Here is a 20214-nt window from a genome sequence, read left to right on the forward strand (position 1 = left end):
CATACCTAGCAGCTTACAAATTGGATTCATTAATTTGGGCTTAAAAAGAGCCCTGTGATCAGTTAGTAGTTCCTGTGGGAAACTCACCCGGGCAAAGAAGGAGATTACAGCTTGGGCAATTGCTACTGTGGACATGCTGGTTAGAGGAGTTGCTTTGGGATACAGTTTGGCGTACTCCACAAGGACAGGAATGTATTGATGCCCTCGGGCAGATGGGGTTAAGGGCCCTACCAGGTCCATTACCACCCTATTGAATGGAATACTGATGATGGGAAGAAACTAGAGGGGCGCCCAGGCTACTCCTTTGAGATTGACCAATTGGCACCAGGGACAGACTACACAAAACTTAGCCACCTCCCTGACCAATAAAACCATTCTAGAATATATTTCAGGGTATGTTCTTGCCCAGAGTGTTCCCCTCCTGCTTCACTATGTGCTAGATGTAAAACCTGATTTCGAAAAGCCATTGAGACCACCAATTGTTCCTGAGTGTTTGCCTCTTTCTTAGTAACTCACTCTGTACAACAGGCCTCTATTTACATAAACAAAAAAATTGGCCTACCTGTTCCTCCTGGTCCTCCACGACCTGCTCCCTTGAATACTAACATCCCTCTGTGTGGCATGAAAACTCTGGGGTGGGATCTGAATGACTTCCGTAGGTGAGAGAAGACAGGGAGACGAGGATTGTGACAACAACCGGAAACAAGTGCGCTCCCTCCTTTTATCGCTGAGGGTCTTTCCTTCCTTTACTGTTGGGGCCTTGATCTCAGTGCCAGAGAAGGGGGCGTCCTGAAACCAACCAACCATTGTACTCTGGCTTGCCTGCTTAGAGAGGTACTCATCAAATCACAGTAGTTCCCTGCCTAGTAAGACCTTTTAAGGGAGGGAGGGTACTACTCCACTTTCCTCACTTGTGGATCCCCATCTGTCTCAAGTAATACGTCTGCCAGAGGGTAACGTTTCTTGTCTCCATGGACACAGGTCACCTGAACATATTCCCCCTCTCTAATGTGTGGAACGGGGACCATGTCTTGGCTATCCATGGTATGGTGGCACCCGGTATCTAATGGGGCTTCAGTCGTACAACCGTTTACTTAGATCTTTTTCCTATGGGTTGTGGCTTCTTCTCCTGTGATGTAGAGCCTGCTATTGGTATACCCAATCTCTATGGTTTCCCTGGGGGGACATTTAGGGGACAATTTCATGCGATGTGTCCCCACTCGGTGCAGTGGTAACACTAAGGGTGCTAGGGTTGTCCACTCACCCCTTGCTGGTTTGATGAGGCTTCTCGGTAGGGATACCTTAGTGTCTCCTAACACTCACCTACCCTGAGTGTTTGGTTTGGAGGGAGGCACAGGAGCTCGTAGTGCATGCACCTTAAAATCAGGGTAGCAATGGTAAGCACAGGCAAGATCAACTGTGGATTGTAGTGTGAGATTTGGGTGTTGCTTAAACCATGCCCTGGTATTGGGTAGATATGCCTCTTAATAATGTTCAAGGTAAAATTTCTCGGTGATTGCTTCCATGTTGGAGTTGGAGGGTTGAAGCCACCTGTTGCCCAAATCTTTATTATGATAGGTCAGGACCCTTGTGTTATCTCCAGAAGTTCATTTTTCCTATAAAAAATGTTTTTGGTAGTACTCTTGATCACACTCTAACAACTCTAATATAGCTTTGTTTATGTCCTCATAGGACATAACTCCAGCAGGGTTGACTGCTTGATAGGTTGCTTGCAACTCCCGGGACAATAGAGGTGCGATGTATTGCCCACCCTCCTTTCCTGTGGCCAGGTTGCTGTGGCAGCCACCCTTTCAAAATTAACAAAAATAAATCAGCGTCATCTTGATACTTTTGGAGCAAGGTTCCTGGCACATTGGGATGCACTCTGGTGCTTGATATAGCTTCCGTAACTCTAAGAATTGGGGTGTCAGGTACTTTCTAGCTTGTTATCGAAAGGGTGTCTTGCTCTCTCAGTCCTTCCTGAAATGCCTCTTGGTCTTTTTGTGCCTTCTGTTTCTGTTGCTTTTCCACAAGATGGCACTGTCCTTCGGCTAGCTGGATAACCATTGCCTCCATGGTAATGGTCTAGGTCATCCTGGCTAGCACCCAACAGAGATCCCACTTCTGACACCACCGTGGTCTGTTGACAACCTGTCCAATACACCAAGGCACTGTATTATAAAATGAGGGTTTTATTTAGACACACATTCCAATGGCTGTTGAATGAAAAGCACAACCACAGTAACTATGTTTAATGCTTGCTTCTCTTCCTCGCTTCCTGGAGATGTCTGGTCTGATTCCCTTACTTCGAGTCATCTGTAACTTGAAGCCTTCACACCACTGGGAAGATGGTTGTGAGACCCTCGGATAGAAGCATACAAGGCTAGGTCAGTCAAATGTGTAAGGTGTAAGGGAGTTCGGTGCTATACATGCTGTGTCTTCCACAGTGTGCTCCAAGACCAGTGCTTTTCGTGTCACTCTGCACACCTCAATGGTGCCTGTGTACCCCACCAGATACTCAAAGGCCTGGGCTCCCTAGTGATCGTGACACAAGCCTCAACGGAGTACAAGTACCCTATCCCACCACCTCCTTAATAGTCCCAGACGTGGCGACAGGACTTGTCTGGATTCACGGCCCTCCTGGATTGTGGCGATGGGGGTCACAGAGTCCACTGATCCTCAGGGAGCAGTGAACTCACAAGCGGTGCTCTGAGAGAGGTTTTCCCTTGCCCTGGGGTCGGTGTTGATGGCTCAGTCCTTCACCTCCTTCCAGTTGGAGTCCCTCTCGATGCATCGAACTGCTTCTGGATCTCAGCTCTGATCCTCCACCTTCGTCCTGCCGTAGACTTCCCCTTGGATCATGCAGTCTTCTCTCTGTTCGCTCTCCCAGGACGACTGTTGTCCGTCTTTATGTTGCTGCCATCCATAGAGGTGGCTTCCCGTGCAGCTGGTGATGCATGGGCTGTATTACCAGGTGCAGTGATTGCGACTATGTTGGCAGTAGTCAGCACGGCCGGTGCGGTACTACAGTGCTGTAGATGGCCCTGGTGGTGGGGTCTAGAGCTTATCTCTCTTATTGGCTACAACAGAAAGACCAAAGTAATGAGAAGGATTGGCTGTAGGGTTGAATGTGTTTTCAAGAACTCTGAGACTGTTGAGGGTAATAGTTTAATGTGTGTAAATCTGTGAAAGTTGCCAAGGCTATAGAACTGTAGCTTTAAGTAAACAACCTTTTCATATCTGCTTCTCATGTGAGCAGTAAACATTATCTCCATGTTATTGGACTGTGGGCTCCTGGGCTTGTAGACATGCATGAGGATGTAGAATGCTTTATAAGCCCTACCTCCCCTAATCTAGTAATACTCCTTTCTGAAACCTACAGCTTAGGCCACATCTGACCACTGTCCTCACATTGAGCCCAGAGAAGATCACCCTACCTGAAGGCCTGAGCCAGGTTCTATGCGGTGAGGAGCGCCTCAGGCGCAGTCAAGCACCCTGTGGACTTTAGACAGTGCAGGAGCAGCACAAGCACATATCCCTCCCATCCACGGCCGTTGCAGCCTAAGTGCACCATGCTGCTTTGTGAGAAGTTTCAGGGATGTGGGTGGTGGCAGCACGCCCATGTGGGGTCGACTCCTAGGGATATTTCTATTGAGGGAAGGTGCCCACCCAGACATTTCAGACCCAGTCTGCAGTCACATAATATCCACTCACATTAGGACACATTGCATCCAATCTGTCATACTGCCATCAGAATATAGTGGAGTGGGGTACTGGAATCAGGCCGAGACATGGGTTCCATGTTATCCCTCACACTGGAATCCTTACGCTAATCTTGCATGGTCCCTGCTGCTTCCCTGGATCTAGGTGTCTCCTTGGGTGTGTGAATCAGAAGGGCATTGTCTTGGGTCACTTTGGAGGTTCTGTAGGGCTAAAGTGGAGGGGTGACATTTAAGGAACATCAAGAGAATCGGGCTGCATGGATCCTCACTCTACATGTCATCCAAGACCTTCAGGACATGAACAAACACCCACCCAGGAGACTGCCCATTGCCCAAACTCATCCACAGTGCCTGGGGCCCTCTGTGTGGTCACCCATCATATGCGCCCACCCCTGCTCTCTTCCTAGATTCCAAGGTGCCATGATACAACCGGTAAAGAGCCATTCATCCCTAGGAGTGTTTGGTGGATCAGACGACCCCAGGACACCCTCTCCAATGGCACAGGATGTACCTTTAGCCACGCCTCCTATGTCCTTAGTCTTGGCACTCAGTTACCAAGTCATTCTGTAGAGGAGACCCCAACACTAACACATGCCTTTGTTATTTATCTGTTTCCATGAACCCCCAGATGCCCACCTGAGTTACTTGTCTGCTTGGACAGTGAGTGATGCACTCATAAATAAGTGTTGAGATAAATGATCAGAGCCCATGGTTTTGGGGTCCTGGCCATTACAGTGAAAGCAACAATTTGATCTGTTACCTTCTCAGGACTTCTGCGTACATCGCTGTAGCAGCAACGAGAGACATAGGGGGTCATTATGACCCCGGCGGTCGGTGATAATGTGGCAGTAGTTCCGCCAACAGGCTGGCGGTACATACCGCCACATTATGACATTGGCGGGTTGGCTGCAGCCAACCCGCTAATTTACCATACCGACCGACATGATGGTAGCAGCCGCCAGGCCGGAGATAAGAATCTGTGTTCACAACGCCACGAAAACCATGGCGGTAGACCCTACCAGTGACAGGGAATTCCTTCCGTCACTGGAAGGAGGCCCCCACAACACTCTCCAGACCCCCCCTCCATCTACGCCCCCCTTTCTGATCCCCCACCCCCCTATACACGCACACTTGCAGACATGCATCATGCATACACACACTCACTCACACAAGCATACACGCATTCATTCATGCATGCATCCATTCATTCTCACACACATCCGTACACACATTCACACCAACATGCAGACATGCTTTCACATTCCCATTCATACACGCATTCTCTCACATGCATACACACTTGCAAACAACACTACACACACATTCGCATTCACGCACACACTCACCCATTCATGCACACAATCCCACATACATACAGAACACCCCGCACCCCCTCCCGCGTCAGAAACCCAACTTACCTGCATCCAGGGGGTCTTCCTGCAGGGAACGGGATGGGGTGCTGCTACCACCACCAGTGTGCGCCTGCAGAACACCGCCAGGCTGTATTATTTGTCACTGTCTACTGGTGTGGGGCTGCTGGTGGTAGCAGCGCCACCTTAACACTAGCCGCCAGCATGGCCACAGCCGGATATCCGCCCTTCTTGTGGCAGAAATCCAGCTGTGGTCATAATTTGGCAGACGGCTGTTAGCCGCGGCGACGGTCTCTTGGCGGCCGTCGCCGCAGCGGTAAGCTGCATTTAGCGCCATTGTAATGATGAGGGCCACAGTGTGACTTGTTCCTCTCCCTTCTCCTCACAGGATTGTTTTATGAAGGAGTCTGTCATCCGGCCGGAGAACAACCAGGTCATCAATCTGACCACTCACTACACGTGGTCCGGATGCCAGGTAAGAGCGAGCAGTGTTTCTGGACCTCGTTGGGCTCCCTGATAAAGGATTGCTCGTCCCCTCAACCTCCAAGGTGACAGCACTGTCTCCCCCTAATTCCCCTCCTTTCTAGGTAAGAGCGCTGCCTTCTGAACCCCATTGACCTCCCAATAAAGGCGATAGCTCCTCGCCCCACCTCCCCGTCTCCAAGGTAGGAGCAATGTTCCCCCTTAGATCCCTTCCCTTCCAAGTAAGAGCCTGGTCTTTGGAAACCCCTTGTCCTCCCCATAAATGGGATGTCTCCTTTCCTCGGCCTCCAAGGTGACAGCACTGTCTCCTGTAAAGCCTCTCCCTTCCAGGAAAGAGACAGACAAAGCCCCCCAACCACAAGTCAAGCTGAGATGACATTTCCTATTTCACATATAACATGGACCAATCACCAGTGGAGGCTGGGTTCTAAAATCTGCCAACACGGAAGAGGGTAGGTTGGCGTCCTCCGGCTCGCTGGAGGGTTTGTGATCAGCCCTAGACTGGCCGAGATATGATGCTCGCCCGAAGTAATGGCCGAAGTCACAGCTTCACCACAGAAACTGAGATTCGTTAGTAGAGTGATCACCCTCGGACTGACCGAGATGTTTGTCACGAAGTAACGGCTGGTACAACTCGCAGTATTTGAATTTGGATGTGAAACAGCTTCACCAAAAATTGGTGCTACCTACAAAACATACCCTGTCCTGATGACGACCCTTTGTTGATCGAACCTTTACGTTGTGTCGAAATGTCTACATAATTGTGATGTGTCCTGTGTTTTTTGTGAATGATAAGTGGCTTCCAGACACCTGGATTGAAGGGGTCATTTTGAAGAGCACTTGTCGCTTTAGCCAGACTATTGTAAATATTGTGTATAACACTGGTGCACTCTAGTTTTTCACTTTAATCAGTTTCACTGCGCCATTGTTTTAGGAGCACCACCATGGAATAAATGTAATGTATTCTTATTGAACTACACATTAAATGAAACAAATACATTACACAACAATCTTATTGTGTTGAAAGAGTGATAGAAATGTTGCAGTGGGACTTAAGGGCTACACTTCCCCCTTGAGGACCAAGACGTTTGTGCAATGCAGTGATACACCCGGGTCCGAGGGTTTGCTCCGTTTGTTTAATTGAACCCGGAAGTGGCGGCACTTACCACAGGGGAGGCAATGTGTCGAGGCACCTCGTTCCTCTAGCCTCGCTTTATAGCAGACTACTTCAAGTTGTGTAAGTGAACTGAAACCCTTCTGGTGACCAGTGGGAGCTGAGTTGCCGTTGCAGTGCTTGTTTCTGGTCTATCAGTTGCTCGAACACTCAGTTTCAATGGAGATTGTCTTATCTACAATGAGAGCAGCATACCATTCCAAATTTTACCTATTTATTTGTGAATATGTCATCAATAATTGACCTCACACCGCTCTCCCCTCCCACTAACGGGGATTCACTCACTTAATACATTTTTCTTTCCTGAAGTACTCACATACCTCAGACTTTAGTGAGTGATAATGCTTGGCAGCCCCCACTCTGTCCCAGCACCATTGTGTAGACTCCTTCTCCATCAGAAACCCTCAGACAGTATGCAAGGAGCTAGGAGTCGGGGATCAAGAGAAGTGAGGTGTGCAGAGGCATCCACCTGAGGCCAGAAGAGTATCTCTTCTGACAGTACCAAAGACAGGACTCTTTCTTCTAGGATTGGTGCAGCAGGTGCAGAAACCAGTGACAAATGCCAAACCTGACCCCAGGCAGAGTGTCTGCAGGAAGATCAGAAGGTGCTGATTAGTGAGGCGAAGCTACCTTCTAAATAATTGCCCTTGTTATTCTGCCACTCCTCAGTTTCCTTTCCGTCCCAGCGGCAGATACTCTCCAGCCGTGAGGATGGTGTGGGGTGAATAGACACCATGAGTCGGTCCCTGTGCAGGAGGTGTGCTCCTATCTGGTTTCTTCTCCAGGTCATCCCCACTTTTCCTTAGCTGGGTGTTTCTGACCCACCCCTTTGTTTATCTTCCTGACACCCATGTGGCCCTTTGTGGGTCTTTTCCCAAGGCTGCTGGAAGGAATGTCCTCTCTTCATTCCTCCTTCGCTCACTCTCTCTGTCCCTCTTCTCTTCGCAGGTTCTTCTATTTACCCTTGTGCTTTCCAGCCCTCCGCCTTACTGTGCCTCCTTCTTCCTTTTTGATTTCTCCCTCCTTCTTCCACCTCCTCCTCTTCTTCCTCCTTGCTCATTCTCTGTTCTTCCTCCTCAATACGCCTTGTGATCCAAGGGTCTGTTTTTCTTTTCCAAAGTTGCTGGCGGAGGATGGGGTTCGCTACTTGTCCTGTAACAGTGGAAGGAGCTTCCGGTCGGTGCGTGAGAGGTGGTGGTACATTGCCCTCAGCAAGTGCGGGGTGAGTGCTTCTCCTGCTCTTCATCATCATTTAGCTCATTGGGATTTGTGTTCTGGAAAAAGATCCATCCCGATGCCTCCAAGTGTGATTGTTCTCCCTGTTTATATAGTTCTATCCTCAGCCTCAAACCCTACATTCAGCAGCTGTCTTTCTAGACTAACTAAAGCCTCAAACCTTCAGTCCAGTCATTACCTCTCTGAGTTGTGAGTGCTTCTTGTTCGCAGGGCGATGGGCTGGAGTTGGAGTATGAGATGGTCCTCACCAACGGGAAGTCCTTCTGGACCCGGCACTTCTCTGCCGATGAGTTTGGTAAGCTCAAACCTCAGTAGATACACAACTTGAAGGTCTTAATGATGTTTTTTGAGCAGGTAGCCCCAGAAGGAACGGAGCGCCCTTGCAGTCTCACCATATCGGTCACACAGAATTCATGTATGTGTTGATATCATGGGCGATGTCAGTAGTGGCCAATGAGCCTGCGACAGACAGATCATGTTCAGCAGGATCTCAGTAGATGAGAGGAGTCTACCTGGGTGACTTTGGTGCTGACTGACCCCTGAGATCAGTTGCTACGTCCTGGACGCAGGTCGACCCTGCAGAGCACCATCTCCATATAGGACTCTGGTAAGGGGAAACATTCAGAGCTACCTGATTGCAGGTGCCAATAGAGAATTGAGTAGAAGAAATGATTTTGTCTATCTTCTACATGAAATTAGACGGTAGCCACCCCTCTGAGAAGTGGTATTCAGTCAGCTTTAGTTCCCGCTGGGCGCAGAGTGGCACTGGGTCTTGTTAAAGCCGGGTCTGGTGGCTTAGAGGACTGATGCGTCCACTGTAGTGGCCTATGTGTGACCTCGTGGTCACAGGTTAAAATCTCAGTGGGTCCACTCAGCCTTTCATCCTTCTGAGGTCGATAAAATGAGTACCATTGAGTTGGGTAATAATAAACATCTGTTATTCAGGACCAAGATGCACACAGGTGAATGTGCGCTTTACAAATACACGTTATGTCATGCTACATGCGTTGGATGATACATTTATAATATTCACTCGACCCTGCATGCAACGCATCTTCTTTTGTGCTTGTTTTTGGGGCAAATGCTCATGTTCCTCTGCGAGCTTCATGGAGTACAGTGGACTTGCTGAGGTGCCTTTAGACAGCTCTGAACGTGCCTTGAGTCCATGCTGCCTGCTCTACCCCCTCTGCCCCTTCTCTAAAAGTTAACTGATCTTCTGTCTCTCTTCTTGCAGGGATCCTGGAGACAGACATCACATTCCTGATCATCTTCATCTGCATCCTCATCCTGTCCTGCTACTTTGGCTGTGAGTACCTGCTGGCGGGTGAGCTGGCCTTTTCCTTACTGAAGTTGTCAATAGTTAGGTTGCCCTCTGTTGGCATGGATGAAACTGGGCAGAGAGAGGGCACCCAGTAGAAAGAGGGGCACACTTGCAGGCAGTAGAGAGGTCACACAAGAGGCCAGTGTAAACTGTTGCCACGCTGGCCATAGGAGGTGATAAGATCTGTATTGAGGTGGACATCATGGTGCTACCCTGGCACAGGGTAAGAAGGGGCATTCATCTTGGAGAACATCATCATATAATTTGAATAATATCTGTAGACTGCTGCTTGTTAGACCTGGTCGCCTTGGTATTCCTCCACCCCCATTTGCTTAAATGTTTTTTTGTTGGCCTTAGAACTGTGTGCACTTTACCACTGCTAACCAGCGAGAAAGTGTTTGTCCTATCTCTTTTAAACATGGTAAAATTGGCTTACACCCAATTGGTACATTTCATTTATCTATACTAATCAAATCATTAACATTTATAAAGCGCGCTACTCACCCGTGCGGGTCTCAAGGCGCTAGGGGAAAGGGGGGGTTACTGCTGCTCGAATAGCCAGGTTTTTAGGAGTCTCCAGAAAGCGGAGTGGTCCTGGGTGGTCCTGAGGCTGGTGGGGAGGGAGTTCCAGGTTTTGGCCACCAGGAAGGAGAAAGATCTCCCACCCGCCTTGGAGCGGCGGATGCGAGGGACGGCAGCGAGTGCAAGACCAGAGGAACGGAGGAGGCGGGTGGGGACGTAGAAGCTGAGGCGTCGGTTGAGGTATTCCGGTCCCTTGCTGTGGAGGGCTTTGTGTGCGTGGGTGAGAAGTCAAAAGGTGATCCTTTTGCTGACTGGGAGCCAATGCAGGTGTCTCAGGTGTGCAGAGATGTGGCTGTTGCGGGGTACGTCGAGGATGAGGCGTGCCGATGCGTTTTGAATGCGTTGCAGGCGATTTTGGAGTTTGGCTGTGGTCCCGGCGTAGAGGGTGTTGCCGTAGTCCAGGTGGCTCGTGACGAGGGCGTGGGTCACGGTTTTTCTAGTGTCGGCGGGGATCCAGCGGAAGATCTTGCGAAGCATGCGGAGGGTGAGGAAGCAGGCGGAGGACACGGCGTTGACTTGCTTGGTCATGGTGAGAAGAGGGTCCAAGATGAAGCCGAGGTTGCGGGCGTGGTCTGTGGGGGTCGGTGCGGTGCCGAGGGCCGTAGGCCACCAGGAGTCGTCCCAGGCGGACGGGGTGTTGCCGAGGATGAGGACTTCCGTTTTTTCAGAGTTCAGCTTTAGGCGGCTGAGCCTCATCCAATCTGCGACGTCCTTCATACCCTCTTGTAGGTTGGTCTTGGCGCTGGCGGGGTCCTTGGTGAGGGAGAGTATGAGTTGGGTGTCGGCGTAGGAGGTGATGATGATGTCGTGCTTGCGAACGATGTTGGCGAGGGGGCTCATGTAGACATTGAAGAGTGTCGGGCTGAGCGATGAGCCTTGAGGTACGCCGCAGATGATCTCGGTGGGTTCTGAGCGAAACGGAGGGAGGTAAACTCTTTGGGAACGGTTTGAGAGGAAGGAGGCGATCCAGTCCAGGGCCTGGCCTTGGATCCCGGTGGAGCGGAGGCGGTGATTAGGGTGCGGTGACAGACGGTGTTGATGGCAGCCGAGAGGTCGAGGAGAATGAGGGCGACTGTTTCACCGTTGTCCATCAGGGTTCTGATGTCGTCAGTGACTGAGATGAGGGCGGTTTCCGTGCTGTGGTTGGTTCGGAATCCGGTTTGTGAAGGGTCGAGCAGGTTGTTGTTTTCCAGGAAGGTGGTCAGCTGTTTGTTGACGGTCTTCTCTATTACCTTGGCTGGGAAAGGCAGAAGAGAGATGGGGCGGAAGTTTTTCAGGTCGCTCGGGTCAGCCGTAGGTTTCTTTAGTAGGGCGCTGACTTCGGCGTGTTTCCAGCATTCGGGGAAGGTAGCAGAAGAAAAAGAAGAGTTGATGATGGTCTGGAGGTGCGGGGCGATGATGTTGTCGGCTTTGTTAAAGATGAAGTGAGGGCAGGGGTCCGAAGGGGCGCCGGAGTGGATAGAGTTCATGATGGATTTGGTTTCTTCAGTGTTGATGTGGGTCCAGTTGTTGAGGGTAATGGCCGGGGGTGCGGGTTCGGTGGTGTTATGTTGGGTCTGGTGTCCGAAGCTGTTGTGGAGGTCGCTGATCTTGCGATGGAAAAAAGTGGCGAGGGATTCGCACAAATCCTGTGAGGGCGTGACGGCGTTGGCGTCGGCGTTGGGGTTGGAGAACTCCTTGACGATGCTGAAGAGTTCTTTGCTGTTGTGGCTGTTTTTGTCCAGTCTGTCGGTGAAAAAGGTCTTTTTAGCAGCGTGGATCAGGCGGTGGTGTTCGCGGGTAGCGTTCTTGAGGGCGGTCATGTTGTCAGCGGTGTGGTCCTTGCGCCAGGCCTTCTCGAGGGCGCGACAAGTTTTCTTTGATTCTTTGAGGGTGTCAGAGAACCAGAGAGGTTTTTTGGTGTTGGTCTGTCGATGCGTGCGTTTGAGGGGAGCAAGGTTGTCTGCGCAGTTGGAGATCCAGTTTGTGAGGCTGAGGGCTGCGTCGTTGGGGGTCGGTGGTGAGGGTGGGTTGGTTGGCGGCGAGTGCTGAGAAGAGTTGCTCTTCGGGGATCTTGTTCCACTGTCGACGAGGGATGGGTTGAGTGCGGAGGTGGCGGGTCTCGCGTCGGAATGTGAAGTGGACACAGCTGTGGTCGGTCCAGTGTAGAGCGGAGGTGTGGCTGAAGAAGACGTGTTTGCTGGCGGAGAAGATAGGGTCAAGCGTGTGTCCGGCGATGTGGGTGGCGGTGTTCACCAGTTGTTTAAGGCAGAGGTTGGCGAGGTTGTCGAGCAGGGTGGCGGTGTTGGGGTCGTTGTTTTGTTCCAGATGGAAGTTGAGGTCGCCTAGGAGGATGTAGTCCTGTGAGGCGAGGGCGTGCGGGGAGATGAAGTCGGCGATGGCGTCACTGAAGGGGGCGCGTGGTCCGGGAGGACGGTAGACGAGGGATCCTCTGAGGGTGGTCCTCGGGTCGGTGCGAATCTGAAAATGCAGGTGTTCAGCGGCGAGGGGGGTGTCTTCGGTGGAGGTGGTGATGCTGATGGAGTCTTTGAAGACGATGGCGATACCTCCTCCTGCTTGGTTGGTGCGGTCTTTTCTGGAGATCTTGTAGCCTTCGGGGATGGCGGTGGCGATGTCTGGAGCAGAGGAGGCGTTCATCCAGGTCTCCGTGATGAAGGCGACGTCTGGTGCTGTGGAGTCCAGGAGGTCCCAGAGTTCAACGGCGTGCTTGTGGACGGATCGAGCGTTGACCAGGATGCACTTGAGGTGGTTGATGGCGCGTGGGCTTGTGGTCGTGGTAGTTGCGTGGTGGAAGATGCGTTTGCAGGAGTTGCAGGTGAAGGGTCCATGGGTGCGTTTGGGGTGAGCTTGGAAGCAGGTGTTGGAGCGTCCTGGGTTGAGGGCGAGGAGGGTCGTGGGGTCGTAGCGGATCAGTGGGGTTTGGGAGAGCTGGGGACCAGGGGTCGTGGCGCTGGGCGCGGGCCAGGCGCAGATGGGCTTGACTCTGGTGCGCCTCCGGCGCGCCAGCGGCGCGGTCACGCAGCGGCCGCCATATGAGGTAGGAGGGGGGGAGGGGTCAGCTGGGGGCGAATGGGAGCTCGGAGGGCGGGGGCGAGCAGGAGGTCGCGGCGGGAAAGTGCGAGGGAGTGGGGGACAGGTAGAGTGAGAAGAGCTGGGGGAGGGGGGCTTAAGGGTGGAGGGGGAGAGTGTTAGGAGGTTTGGGAGATTAGGAAGAGAGATAGGAGTTGGGTTTTGAAGATAGGGGAGGGGGGGTTGTAGAGGTGGGTGAGGGTGAGAGGTAGAGTGAGAGGATAGGAAGAATAGGTAATAGAGGGGGTGGCGGGAAGGGGGGGAGAGATAGAGAAAATGGATAGATAGAGAAATCGATAGATAGAGAAATCGATAGATAGAGAGATGGGTGGATAGGAGGAGGTGGGGAGTGAGGGAGTTAGATAGTGAGATAGAGCGATAGAGAGATAGGTGGATAGAAGGAGAGAGGGAGGTAGATAGCGAATGGGTTAGATAGGGGTGACAGAGAGGGGGAGGCGAGTGAGGGAGGGGGATGAGGCAGGAGCAGGAGGGCAGGCGCGGGGAGAAGAAGACGGAGGGGGCAGAGGAGCCGAAGACAGAAGATAGAAGACAGAAGAACAGAAGACAGAAGAACAGAAGACAGAAGAACAGAAGACCGGAAGAGCAGAAGAACAGAAGAACAGAAGACCGGAAGAACAGAAGAATAGAAGAACAGGAGAACCGAAGAACAGGAGTCCAGAAGAACTCAGAAGAGCGGAAGTTCACAGAAGAGCAGAAGATCACAGATGAAGATACGAAGAACAGAAGGCAGAAGACAGGCAGAAGACCTCAGAAGAAGATGAAGAAGAAGAGAGGCGACAGGAGAGGCAGAGAAGCACACACTACTGGTGGGCTTGCAGCTTTTATTGTGCCACCCACTTATGTAGCCCTTTAAAAACATGTCTTAGGCCTGCCATTGCTGCCTGTGTGCAGTTTTAAACTGCCAATTTGACAGGGCAAAACAAACCTTTTAACAGGCCTAAACCTCTGTTTTTAATACATATAAGTGGCCATATGGTAGGCCCTTAACATCCTGTAGGGCAGGGTGTATTGTGCTTAAAAAATAGGGCATGTGGTGTTAGGTTTTACATGTCCTGGTAGAGAAAAACTCCCAACTCTGTTTTTCTCTGCTGTGAGGCCTACCTCTCCCATAGGATAACAATAGGTTACCTTTACGAAGTGTTAACTTTTGTTTGGAAGCAGGTAGAAATGCCACGTTTGGATTCACACTCTGGCTGCACAACTGTCTACTCACACCTGTTCACACTCTGGCTCCACAGGACACTGCTTACACTCTGGCTGCACAGCTCACTGCTCACACTCTGGCTGTGCAGCTCGCTTTTCACGTTCTAGCTGTGCAACTCACTGCTCACACTCTGGCTGCACAGCTCACTAATCACATTCTGGGTGCACAGTTCACAGTCTGACTGCACAGCTCACTCCTCACATTCTGGCTCCACTGGGCATGGCCTTCTGGACAGAGTCCCTACACTGTTGAAATATTAATGTCTGAGATTCCTCCTGAAAAGGAAAACCAGGCCTGAAGCGTAATGCAGTCCGCCTCCCAGTGAGACAGGCAGCGAGGAGTGCACCTGACAGTGACACCAAACTGAATGGAGAGTGCGCTACCAGGGGGCCCCATTCATACCAAAGCATGAGAGTATCTTTGATTTACGGAACCTCAGGAGCCCCTCACCACCTTCTGCTGTGGGGGTGGGGGTGAGGGACATCATCTTGCGTCACACCACTGTTGTGCACTGCTTTGTGTTCAGCCTTTGTGGGGCATGTGACAGATCTCCAGTGCTCTATCCCTCAGTCAGTGAAAACTGCTTTCTGGTCTCACCTGGTCCTTCCAGCCTGGGCATCAGATGTCCGCCTCCTTGGAGAGAAATCCTCTCTGAAGCCTGGCACTAGTGGCTCGCCCAGGCTCCACCCCACAGCTCCCACACAGCTACTTCTAGGCACACTTTTTCCTGCACAGCTGCAGGTGCAACATCCCCTTGTCCCTACAAGTAATTGTTCTGACAGGTTGCTTACAGTGAAATCATTTGTTGAAATTATGTTAGAGTTCCATTCTTTATCTGTTCATTCAATTTTTGCACCTTTTTACTTTTATTAGAAACTGCATCTATTCTTTGACCTTTGTTTCACTGATCCCTGACCTTTGCTCTCTAAATCGGTTGTGTTTTGAGTATGTGTGTCTATGAGTGTGTGTCTGTGTGTGAGTGTGCATGTATGTGTGTGGGGGGAGTTTGTGTGTGCATATGTGCCTGTCTGTGTGTGGAATTGTGTGTATGTGTCTGTGTGTGTGTATGTCTGTATGTGTGTCCAGTGTATGTGTGTGTGTGTATTTGTTGTGTGTTCATTTACTGTTTGTATGTGACTCATGCAGTGTAAACATAGCTACAAAGCACTAGGGATGCCACAAAGCAGTACAAAGATGAGATGCTCAGAGGGCTAAGGAACAGTAGGGGTGGAGGATGCACATAGCAGGTAAAGGGGTGGATCGAAGAGGCAGGGAGCCTCATGCTCTTCTCCAGGACGGGCCAGTAGCCTGGCCATTACCCAGGAATGAAGCGTTCCTGGCAGAGATGATCTTCATCTCTTCCTTCAAGTGAAGGAGGTAGGGTACCTCTTGGAGCTGGTCTCTGGAGTGTCCTGGTGGTGGGGGCTGCAGCGCATCAATGAAGAGCACACACACAGTTGTTGGCTCTCGTGGTCCTTGAACTGACCGCAACCATTTTCACTGGCCTTTTATTTTCTTGTCTGGTGTGTGCATCAGAACACACCTAGGGCCAGATGTAGCAAGATACGGATTTGAGAATTGGAAATTGCGAGTCGGTGCGACTCGCAATTTCCGTTTCGGACCACTGCCTGCTGTGAAAAAACATTTTGTGCGATATTCACAAAGGGGAAGGGGTCCCATCGGGACCCCTTCCCTTTTGCGAATGAGTTAGCACCCACTTCAGGTGGGTGCTAACTGCGAATTGCTTTGTGACTGCTTTCGCAGTCACAAAGCAATTCTGCATCGCGGTGCGAGTCGCAAATAAGAAGGGAACACCCCTTCCTATTTGCGAGTCGCATTCCCATTTTGCGAGTTGGTACCGACTCGCAAAATGGGAATGTGCATCGCGTTTGCCGTTTTGCATGGCACAAACTGCGATTTTCACAGTTTGCGCCATGCGTAACGGTTTGTACATCTGGCCCCAAATCTCTTGTGCTTGCAAGGCTATTCCATTATGCCTACACCCTCCTCCCACAAACGTGTAACCTGGGGCCAGATATATGAAATTCCGGGTTTGCGACTCGGAAATTGCGAGTCTGAGCGACCCGCAATTTGCGAGTCGCAAACCGGGATGCAGGATGGTGTCCCTGCGTTCGCGGTCACAAAGCAATTCTGCATCGCGATGCGAATCACAAATAGGAAGGGGACACCCCTTCCTATTTGCAAGTCGCATTCCCATTTTGCGAGTCGGTAACCAGGTTACCGACTCACAAAATGGTAATGGGCATCGCGATGTGCTTTTTGCATGTCACAAACAGCGAAATTCGCTGTTTGCGCCATGCAAAAAGTTTCCTACATCTGGCCCCTGGTGTTGACGGTGTGATGCAACACTACATTCCTCCTTTACCATGGAAAGGAAAAAAACAAACAACCACTAACTGCATGAATAACTTAAGTAACTTTAACCAGTGTTTTCAGAGTCTCTTTGGCATGCAGTTACTTTCAATTACACATGAAGTCATGGTACCTACTGCAGGGACGGTCCTGGATTGGTTCTTAGGTCATATCGTCCTTACTCATGTCAGGCTGACATTTCTGGTGTTGGCCTGCATGTTGTAGGTGGCCATGAGGTTGTTGAAGTCAGTTCACTGGCAAACCCATCACAAGTGTTGGCATAAGAAATGGCAATCTTCTTTGATCCTTGGCAGGGTTTTCTTGGGCCATTTCACTTCCATCGTCACTGTCCGTCTAGCTGTTTGTCACAGTGGCTTCCCCTGGGTCTTCTCTTTGGGGGTCGGATGCAAATGACAGGGACTTCTTCTTGAAATGGCATACGTTCCTGGTGATGGATTCTGACCCTCTATGAGCAGTCACCATAGTACCTTTGATCTCAGTTATTCTTCACAGGTTTATCTCGAATGAGAAGTGGAACTTGCCTCCCGGGTGGTGAGCCTTCATGAGGACATGATCTCCTACCTTGAGAGTACTCGCTCGAGCTCTCCTCCTCCTAGACACGTATTCATTGTTGTGTGCTCTTCAGGAGTCCGAGTGATCAGAGGGCCTGGGTGTCTTTGCTCACTTTGGGTGGTGGGGAAGGGTGTCAGTCATTGCCCTTCCTAAATACAGCTTGCTTGGGGCAATGCCAGTCATGGATTGGGGCATGAGCCTGTATTCTCTTAGAAAACTGTAATTGACTTGTTCAACATTGGTGTCTTCAGTGACAGAAATCCGGATGTCTTTCATCAGCGTTCTCATCAGACGTTCTACTTCCTCGTTGGCTTGGGGCCAGCGAGGTATGATACTTCGGTGTTTGGCGTTTCTGGAATGGAAGTAGTCTGCCCATTCATGACCCCTGATCGGAGGACCGTTGTCTGTCCGTAATTCTTCAAAGAGACCATGGGACACCATCATTTTCTCGATTTTGGGGATGACTTCTGATGTGCTTGATACTATCTCTACTTTGGGATACCGGGAGAAGTCATCTACTACTACCAGCATATGGGACCCGTTGGGTAGGCTGCCAAAGTCTGCACTGACCCGCTGCCACGGTTTAGTTAGGCCTTCTACTGTGATCACCGCTGCCAAGGGATCTGGTTGGCCAGTGGCTTGGAAGGTGGTGCAATTCTCCACAACCTCTTCTACTTTCTGATCAAGGCCAGGAAACCAGATTTTGCTTCTCAGTCGGCTCTTTGATTTGACAATGCCCTGGGGGGCTCCATGTGCCAGCAGGATGGCTCTGTTGTGCAGGATTTCGAAAAGGACAAGATGAGGGCCTCTTAGCAGGCATTCATCTTTGGTGATTGACGGTTCTTGGTGTATGTTGAAGAGTGCTTTGAGTATTTACTTTGATCTGATGGTGCAGTACTGGGCTGAACATTGCAGCGGGTGCCAATCATTAGGCAGGGTCGCATGGATTGTGATCTGTAGACAGTCATCATGCTTAATGGTATCCACAACTGCAGCTAGCATCATGGAGAGAGATCTTGATTGCTCCACCACCAAGCAGACGCATGCCTTGGTCTTGTGAGCTTCTTCCACCTCTGGCAGGGTGACTGAGCCAACGTGGCTTGAAAGGAAGTCCACTGGGTTATGGGTGCCAGGGTGATACTCAATGGTGAAAATGAATTCCGCCATTTGCAGACTCCATTTCTCGTTACTCGGGGAGGTTTAGACAAAGAGCCATGCAACAAAGGGACTAATGGTTTGTGGTTGATGAGAACGGTATAGGGTGTCCGTAAAGGTTGAAATGTCGGCAGCCCCAGAGTATTGCAATTGCCTCTCGCTCAATCTGTGAATACCATTTATCAATGGTCATGAGTGACTGGCTAACATATGTAATGGGTGCCCACTCTCCGCACTCCTGGCGTTGCGTCAGCGCAGCCCCTAGCTCGGTAGGGCTAGCATCCATGACTAGTTGAGAGTCTCTGCGGGGGTCAAAGTACACCAGGTTGGAGTCTGCTGAAGCGCTGCTTTGGTTTTTCTGAAAGCTTCCTCTTGCTTTTTTCCCCACACTCAGGGGCTGGATTTTTTGGTGAGGTCTTTAAGGGGACCAGTGAGATCAAATAGGTTCTTGATGAAGCGTCTGCAGTATGTTACCATACCTAGAAAGCTATGGATGCTGAGGAAGGAGCAGACGCGTTATTAATGCCATTTAACTTTTTCCGGGTCTAGGCCGACACCCTTATCTGAAAATCTGTATCCAAAGAAGGTGATGTAATTCCTTAGGAAGTCACATTTGTCTTTATGGAGGGTCAACCCTCGGTCCTTAATTCGGGTGAAGATGGCCTTGAGTCGGTAAGATGGTCTTTCAATTGTGGAGCAGGTCTTGCAGGACACTCTTGATGATGTGATGGAGAACTTCAGCTGCCCTGGATATTTCGATGTTTAACCGGGTGTACCTCCAAAGGCCAGCATGCGTTGAGAATGTGATGGTGGGCTGGGAATTAGGGTGCAATGGAATCTGGTGATAACCAGATCGAAGATCCATCTTGGAGGACCACTTTTATCCCAACAGTTCTCCGATGATGTCATCAATGGTCAGTGTCAAATGCCCTTCCCATTTGATTGCCACACTGGGGACCCTCATGTCAACACAGATGTGCAAGCCTCTGGTTGCTTGGGTTTCCTAGCTACGACAACAGGGAGATGAATGGAGTCTGCTGTTTTACTCTCTCGATAATGCTGGCTTTTTCTAGGAGTTTGAGCTCTTTTCCCACCTTTGGGGAGAGATGGAAGTCAATCCTCTGGTGTCAAAGGGCCACAGCTGTGACGCAATCATTGATGTGTAGGCATACGGCTGAACCTTTTAGGCACCCATCTCTTCGAAAATTAGGGCAAAGTCATGGAGGAGCCTGTTGAGTTTGTGTGCTTGCACACTGAAGGCAAACTGTACCAAGTAGAGCTCCTGAGCTGTGTGACAGCTGAGAAGGAAACCAGACCCCTCTTGAGAGACGTATATTTTGGCTGTCTTGCGGTCGGATTCATGAGAGAGGGCAGTTTGAAACATTCTTTTTTATCTTTGGGGAGAGCTATTGCCAAAGGCATAAACTCGTTCTCTTGTCGAATGCAGGGTCGGAGGGTCAGGCAGTGGATCATACACTTCAGCAGCCATCAGATTGATTGAAGCACCTGTGTTGATAATGGTGGGGACCGGCTGGCCTTACACCCTGATAAGGCACATGGGGACCATCCGGAGAGTTGCATGGAGTGGATCTACCAATCTAACTACATGGTTAACAGCAGGGTCGTCATCGTCCATGTTGCTGTCTTGAAGCTCCACTCGGCTGGGTTCCACCTCACTCATGATCTTTGTTGCTGGCGTGGTCTATAGTTTCTAAGTTGAGCAGCATACTTTAGCAATGTTGTTGGGTTAACCACAGGTACTGCAGGACTTCCCATTAGTTGGACAAATGCCTGAGTTAGGGTATCGGCCGCCACACCAGCCACGGTCTCTGGTTTGGGCTTTCTCGCTTCTTTGTGGATGGCATTGATTAGTTCCTTCTTGATGGGTGTCAACTGGTGTGGGTCCATATAGGCTGCATGGGCTTTAGAGT

The 20214-nt window shown here is 50.6% G+C and overlaps 1 protein-coding gene across 1 annotated transcript in view; it reads left to right on the forward strand.

The window, feature by feature from the left end:
• TMEM145 (transmembrane protein 145) overlaps positions 1–20214 on the forward strand; it is a 167797-nt gene that overhangs the window by 80481 nt on the left and 67102 nt on the right. The window contains exons 4-7 of the mRNA XM_069201402.1: positions 5481–5567; positions 7870–7971; positions 8196–8280; positions 9220–9291. Coding sequence (XP_069057503.1) covers positions 5481–5567; positions 7870–7971; positions 8196–8280; positions 9220–9291 — 346 coding nt within the window. The remainder of the gene's footprint in view (positions 1–5480; positions 5568–7869; positions 7972–8195; positions 8281–9219; positions 9292–20214) is intronic.

This window comes from Pleurodeles waltl, chromosome 7 (assembly GCF_031143425.1).
Source record: "Pleurodeles waltl isolate 20211129_DDA chromosome 7, aPleWal1.hap1.20221129, whole genome shotgun sequence".
Lineage (NCBI taxonomy): Eukaryota > Metazoa > Chordata > Amphibia > Caudata > Salamandridae > Pleurodeles > Pleurodeles waltl.